The sequence below is a fragment of the Vicia villosa genome, linkage group LG1 (genome assembly GCF_029867415.1).
Source record: "Vicia villosa cultivar HV-30 ecotype Madison, WI linkage group LG1, Vvil1.0, whole genome shotgun sequence".
NCBI lineage: Eukaryota > Viridiplantae > Streptophyta > Magnoliopsida > Fabales > Fabaceae > Vicia > Vicia villosa.
In genome coordinates, this window is record NC_081180.1 from 28,190,303 (window position 1) to 28,197,777 (window position 7,475).

A 7,475-nucleotide genomic window follows, 5' to 3' on the forward strand; every position below is an offset into this window, starting at 1 on the left:
AACTAATATAATATGATGAAAAAATATTGATTATATTAATGTATAATATTTAAAAGAGAAAGATTGAATAAAATAGAGATAAAATTTAGTGAAGTGTGAAAAATCAATATGCTATTTTGGAGTAAGATAATATAAATATTAATATATTTTTTTAAAATTTATAATTATGTGGGCCTGATCGGCTACCCACGGCCCATATGGGCTAGCCCTAATGGGTAGCGGACTTTTCAGGGCTGGGCTAAAAAGGCCCTGAAAAATATGTGCTATAATTTTAAGGCCCAAGCCCTATAATTTTTTGGGCCTGGTGGACCGGCCCATATGAGCTAGCCCATTTTGACAGCTCTAATTACAACCACTCAATTCTATTAATTTTAAAAAAATTAAAATAAAAATCAAACATTTTTAATAAATTAACGGTTGTGATTCACTTTACACCGTCAGTGTATTCCCATTAAATTCTATATATATATATATATATATATATATATATATATATATATATATATATATATATATATATATATATATATATATATATATATATATATATATATATATATATAATTTTGTTTATAAATAATTTTTCTCAGGGACAAAAATGTATTTTTCATATTATAAATATTAATAAAGGAGAGAGTGAGAAAAAATAAAAAGGTATTTATATATTTTAAATAACTTGTACTAAAAATAAAAAATTGTCTCATGATTTATTGAGGGACTTAAATTTCAGTTTTTGTCATGTCTCTGTTGGCTAAGATTTCGACCACATAGAAAATCCAGCCAAAGGATGGAATCTGAAGAGAATGATTGTTGTAGGCAAAATCATTAGGTTGAACCTCACCTGGTCGGCTGGAAGCTAAGAGGGCTAAAAATTGCCCATTGGGCCTAAGAAATATAAAAAGACTTAAAACATGGGTTGAAAGCCCACGGAATCAAACAAACGGTTTACGCCATGCAAATGTTTTGGAAGGAAAGTGACTGGATGAAGAACGTGGAGTCGTGGATTGAAGGTTACATAAGAGAAAACCTCCATGAAGCAGTTATTTTTATGCACTATAAATAAAGAATTTTGTACATAGTTTTAGAGGTTCACAATTTACAAACGCCTACACGCAACACACTCAGAGTACCCAAGCGAAAGAGCGAAATGAGTCAAGCAAGGGCTATGTATGTTTGAACCATCTACTTTTCTCCAAATTTTAATGTTATGTCATGCATTTGAATTCCTGTCGTTTTCTTTCTTTATTTTTGGTTTGATTTTCACTAAGTACTTTTTACAAAACTATTATTTGTCGATCAGGCGTGTTGAACGCCTCTCTTTAATTTTTGTTGGTTTGATTTTCACCAAGTACGTTAGTGAAAATACCTCTATCAAATCCTGAACGTGTCAGACGCCGTGTCGACACTATCATAGAATCGAAGGACTTCTCACAAAAAACTCTTGAAAACCAAAGCACTGTTATGAGATTCTCTGGTCGATCTCGCAAGTAACCTTTAAGAAGATACTAACGAAGTTTAGCAAATCCAAGGGTAAACAAAATGGCATGCCCAGTGGGACAGTGCTAAAATATTTGTTTTTTGTTTTTGCAATTTTTGTGAAAGTTATTTTATATTTTATGTTGTTACGTGTGTATGAACTTGAGAAGTGGCAAACAAGTGTCTAAAATGTCATGTTCGAGCACACACAGAAACACTTCGAATCCTTAACATACGCAAGTTTCTGCGCAAAATGTGGATGCCATACCGACGAGCGCCACAACTCTAAGTGCAACAGTTTTGTCTCCCGTGAGGTCAACTGCTGCTTCTAGTTCGGCGACACCGGTCTCGACAGGAAATGTGGGGTCCCCGTTCAATTCCACATGAGCACTTTTCCCAGTGGGCGCAATGCCTTTTGGACAATATCAATATGGTATGTCTCAGACCATGATGACTGGACTTCAGTCGAACGTATCCACTTATACGGATAATACTATGGCTACAAGCTATTTAGGAAGTTACGCCACCATGCCTTCGTTGACTATGGGTTTGAGTGGTCGACTAGGTGGAGTTAGTTATATGCCTCAATCCACCCAATCTTTGAATACCACTTCAGTGATGGTCTTGAGGCAAAAAATGGATGAGAGTAACTTAGAGTCAGTACACAACTTAACTCAACTAATGAGAGTTATTTTCAACCACCCCATGGTTGACCAAATAGGCAGAATGCTTGATTCGTTTGGAGTTCAACCAGTTCAAACGCGTCATGGACCGTTAGGATCGAATGTTGATTGACCATAAGCTGATTTACCTTTAGGTAACCAAGAGCGTCCCTTCAGACCTCGCGTGGTAGAGCCAGTCACGTATGAAGACAAGGAACTCGTCGAACAATGCGAGCATAGGCCAATGTTAGTTATGAGATATCAGGACGCAAATGTAGTACTTAGAAATGCCAACAACATTTTGGAGCGTAATAATATAATGAATGTGGTCGAAGAGGTCTTAGCACGCAGTGGGCTTAATGTTGGCTTGCATAAGCCTAACTACTCATCATCTTTGCCTGATTACAACCGACAGGCAGAAATACCCAAGGGATGTAAGATACCTAAGTTTACTAAATTTGCAGGAGAAACAAATGAGTCAACTGTCAAACATGCATGTAGTTAGGTACGAAACAGAAGCTAGCGACATTACCAACGATGAGGGTTTAAAAATGAGGTATTTTCCAGATCATTAACTAAGAATGCGTTTACATGGTTTACTACACTAGCACCTAACTCCATAAGGACGTGGGAACAGTTAAAGCGCGTGTTTCACGAGCAATTTAGGTTTTATTATAAATAACATACTAGTCTCTCATCATTGCACACTGCAAATTCTAATTTAGGGTGAGAGGGTTATTTGTTATTCTTATAACACTTGTAATCTTATTCAAAGAAAAAGTAAAAAAATATCAGTTATAACCAATCCTTATTATTGTTCTTGTCTTCCCTAATTCCTTCTAATACCTTATTCTTGATCGTATTTCACAACAATATATATTTATTTAAGTAACTTAGTTAGAATCACCATGCTCACGCTAGTTGATACTAGTGGAATTTTATTTAGATTTTCCCACCGTAAAAACAAAGAAGTTAAATAAAGTGGTGGTAGTATACTAGTATATAACCAGAAAAGTTTTAGTATTTATTTATTAAGTTACACACCAAAACCATATTTTTGGTTTATAAACAAACCGCCTATGAAAACTAACAAAACTGTAAAATCACCGTCTATCTTTGTCCTGTTTCATCCATAGAAAGAGGGTTTTTGCAGGGTTTACCATTAATCTTATCACCATTCACTCTTCCTTAAACAATGGGTTCTTTGGAGAATGGAACACCCAAACCAATAGATGAAGAAGAAGAACCAATACTAATGAAACAGACTCAGAGATTCTGTATGTTTCCAATTCGATACAAACAACTTTGGGAGATGTACAAAAAGGCTGAAGCCAGTTTCTGGACCGGTACTCTTCAATTCTTTTACCCTAATTCAACCATAACGCTTTTTTCTTTCTTTTCTGAAATCCTCTGTTTATTTCATAATTTTTCTCTGTATGCGTTTTATTATTCACTATCTTCTAACTCTGTTTAACTTCTAGACCCGAGAATTCAATACTTATCGAAAATATATTAAAATTTCAATTTACCGACCGTGAATTTGGAAAGTGTCGCTTATTACAGAGTTTCATGCGATAATTTTTTTCTTGCTTCAATTTTTATTTTTTTTGGAAGATTGGTACTTTCATGCTAACAAATTGAAGTTTGTTGGGAGACATTTGAATTTCAAAATTTCAATAAGGATTATTCATATTCATATAGTGATTATACAGAATTTCCAAACAATAATTTAAACATTTTCATATTTTTTTTAGTAATTGAATCGGATTGGATAGTTTCTCTTAGGCTATGTTTGGATATCATAAAATGAACGGAGTGGAATGGAACAGAGCGGAGCGGAGTGGAATGGAACAGAGCGGAGCGGAGTGGAATATAGATTTGAATGCATATTTGATGGTTTGGAAGATGGTTCTTTTGCTTACTCCGATGAGATATTAACAAACGAGAACTTCTTATTCGAAGTAAATGTCCATTTTCTTTTGTTTCCAAAGACAACCACTTTTAAAAGTTAAGACTATAATGGAGCCATGTTGTTTTCATGATTGATTGGAAGCATAGTCTTTACTTTGATCAGTCAGTTTTAATAACTTTGAAGTTGGTTGACAGCGGAAGAAGTAGATCTTTCCTATGACGTACACCATTGGGCAACCTTGTCTGACTCCGAGAAGCACTTCATATCACATGTTCTTGCTTTTTTTGCTACATCCGATGGAATTGTTTTGGAGAATTTGGCTGCAAGGTTTCTGAATGATGTTCAAATCCCAGAGGTAGAGTTTTAAGCTTTTCTATTATGTTCTATTTGAAGCATTATTAACTATGCCTCAGTTTACCAATTAGTTTCACATACTACTTGCTTTGGATGCTGTTAGATAAATAGAAGAATGAGCAGTGGAATCTGATGAACCATTGACTATTTTTATTGGCAGGCTCGAGCATTCTATGGGTTTCAGATAGCCATCGAGAATATTCATTCTGGTATAGTTTAGTATTTATGCCCTCTTCTGTTCCTTAACATAATATTTGCTTGCTGCCTGATTTGAGATTCTATTTTTGTCAGAGATGTATAGTTTGCTGTTGGAGACATATATTAAAGACTCAATAGAGAAGCATAAATTATTCAATGCGATTGAAAATCTTCCTTGTGTTGCAAGGAAGGCTGAATGGGCTTTGAGTTGGATTAACAGGTAACAGATAATCACATTTTCACTACAAACTTCTGGATAGATCTTTTTATGTTGATCCATTTAGCATAATTTATCGAGGATATACAGAATTTTCGGTGCGAATGACTTTCAGATATTTTATTTTCAACATCCATTTCATATTTTGTGATTTGTGATTATAAACTGTAAAGTAATTTATCATTTGGTTCTGTTATATTTAGCACCGTTATCTTTTAAAGGGAACATAGAAATTGCTTTCTAATAACTTCTCGCAATGCATGGATTACAGTTCCACTTCATTTGCGGAGAGGCTTGTTGGTTTTGCATGTGTTGAAGGGATATTTTTCTCGGGAAGGTAGTTATCTCAAGAACAAATCAGCTTATAGAAGTTCCCTCGTTTTTCTTTTACTGGAGTTGTGTAACTAGACTTGTTTCATTTTGTTCTTTTTCAATTGTGGTTTGATTTCAGCTTCTGTGCCATATTCTGGCTTAAAAAGAGGGGATTAATGCCAGGTCTTACATTCTCAAATGAACTAATCTCAAGAGACGAGGGTCTTCACTGTGATTTTGCTTGCATGTTATACAGGTAGTTTCGGTGGACTTTTTAACTCATTGGTCTAAATAAACGAAGTTCTATAAGAAAGTATTGTTTTGGATGATTCAATGGATTGCAATTGCCTGCAGCTTGTTACTAAGAAAGCTCGACTATGAACGTGTTCAAAATATTGTACACGAAGCTGTTGAAATTGAAACTGAGTTTGTCTGTGACGCACTCCCTTGTGCTTTGATTGGCATGAACTCAAAGCTTATGAGCCAATACATAAAATTTGTTGCTGACAGGCTATTGGTATGACGATAAATTGTTTTCATTTTACCTCGGTTACACATGAATAAGAAATTCTTCTCCCAAAGACTGGTTACCTTCTCCCAAAGACTGGTTACCCGGTTTTCTTTTGACCCTTTCAGGTTTCCTTAGGGTGCACAAAAAATTACAAAGTGGAAAATCCCTTTGATTGGATGGAGTTTATTTCTCTGCAGTGAGTATTTCTAACTTATTTTGAAAAGCTTTTAATACAAACATACGAATAAACACTCAAGTAGCTTTTGAATAAGCAATTTGTTTATCCGAACACATAATACAAATGCTTATATGGCATATGCTGCATGATTGAGCAGAGGAAAGGCCAACTTTTTTGAGAGAAGGGTGGGTGATTATCAAAAGGCATCTGTGATGTCGAGTCTCCAAGATGATGGGAAGAACTTTGTTTTCAAACTTGATGAGGATTTCTAAACATACAACTTCAAGTATTATTCATAGGATGATGATAATGAATCAAAACATCAATTTTTTTGTTTATTATCTTTGTCAAGTTACAGATTAGCCTACACATATAGGTAATTCCGAGCTGCTATTATCAATTAGAGCACATGTATAATATTTATTTGTTCTGTTGTAAGTTCCTATACAGTAATTATACATATAATAAGTTAATAACATCTTGAACTATTATAATCTCCTTTTGTTCATTGTTGTGTAAAAGAAGCAATAATTGTTAGCACTGTAGGACACTCCCTACCAGCCTGTGGCTTATTTTCTCTGATTTCAGACTAAAAACAGAACAAAACACTAACAATTGAACTGCCACGTCCCTTTGTGTCATTCTCATTGGTGTAGTTGTAGCTAACCCTCTATAAGTGATTGAAATTTCATCTTGCCAATTAAACTAGGACCCATTGTATAGCTACAAGCTGTATATCAGTTCAGTTGACTTGTTCTACATGTCCACAGATTAGCTATTTATGATTAGAATCTTGTCTTCTATATAATGTCTACATGAAGATAAGACCTAACACTGATTTATAGCTTGTATTTTTTATTTTTTAAACTGTGAGACATTATATGACAAGATTGTAAGTTCTAATGTATTATGGATTGGACATCAGCCATCTGAAATGGACATCCATAGAGCAAGTTCAACTCCATGTTGAAAAGCTCAAGGGAGTGTTGGGAGCAACTACAGATCAATCAATGATATAAAATTATCGAGAGATTCTAATATATCTCTTCCCAAAATCTTAAAGTATTGGAAATATGAATTTTTTCTTTTTAGCCCTGAAACAAAAAATCTGAATCTGGTCTGATCAGGAACCGGTTGTTCCGTTCTTCGATTTAACGAAGGGCAGAAGTGGGTACGGGAAAATCTGATTTTTAATTACGGGTGCGACTTAGGGATACTAACACCCATCCTTGTAGTTCCAGTTCAACCTATTAAATTTATTTTATTACTTTCATTTTTAATAATTTTATTATTCATTTACCCTTTTAATCTTATTTATTAGAATTATTACTCACTTAAAAAAATATAAATTAAATAAAAATGACTAAGGATTATGAATTATTATTAAAATGATCAAATATTAGTTTAATTATTATTTTTTATTGTTTTAAAAAAAAAATCCATTTAAAAAAATTATAATTCCTATGAGTGGATACAGGTAGGGATGACAATGGACATAATTTGGGCAAGGTATTATACCTATCCCTATATCCGGAGATAGAAAAAATTATCGTACCCAAATTCATACCCGCTTGAGCATCAACTTTAGCACCGTACTCGTGCCATGTGGGTATGTAAGTACTCATACCCGTATTCATTATATGCATTTCTAATAA

The 7,475-nt window shown here is 34.1% G+C and overlaps 1 protein-coding gene across 1 annotated transcript; it reads left to right on the plus strand.

Annotated features, from left to right (window-relative positions):
* The first annotated feature begins 3,187 nt into the window (after window positions 1-3,187).
* Window positions 3,188-6,328, plus strand: LOC131603540 (ribonucleoside-diphosphate reductase small chain A). The gene is made up of 9 exons (XM_058875893.1): window positions 3,188-3,484; window positions 4,245-4,405; window positions 4,565-4,613; window positions 4,696-4,822; window positions 5,091-5,156; window positions 5,271-5,387; window positions 5,486-5,648; window positions 5,768-5,838; window positions 5,978-6,328. Exons 1-9 carry the CDS (start codon window positions 3,334-3,336, stop codon window positions 6,090-6,092), a joined length of 1,020 nt encoding a protein of 339 aa, XP_058731876.1. The 5' UTR covers window positions 3,188-3,333; the 3' UTR covers window positions 6,093-6,328.
* The last annotated feature ends 1,147 nt before the right edge of the window (window positions 6,329-7,475 follow it).

Excerpts from the sequence above, each read along its gene's own strand:
- LOC131603540 (XM_058875893.1), top strand. The coding sequence starts at position 3,334 with ATGGGTTCTTTGGAGAATGGAACACCCAAACCAATAGATGAAGAAGAA. Across the intron at positions 4,614-4,695 it reads CATCGAGAATATTCATTCTG|AGATGTATAGTTTGCTGTTG; the intron begins GTATAGTTTAGT and ends TATTTTTGTCAG. Across the intron at positions 5,839-5,977 it reads ATGGAGTTTATTTCTCTGCA|AGGAAAGGCCAACTTTTTTG; the intron begins GTGAGTATTTCT and ends ATGATTGAGCAG.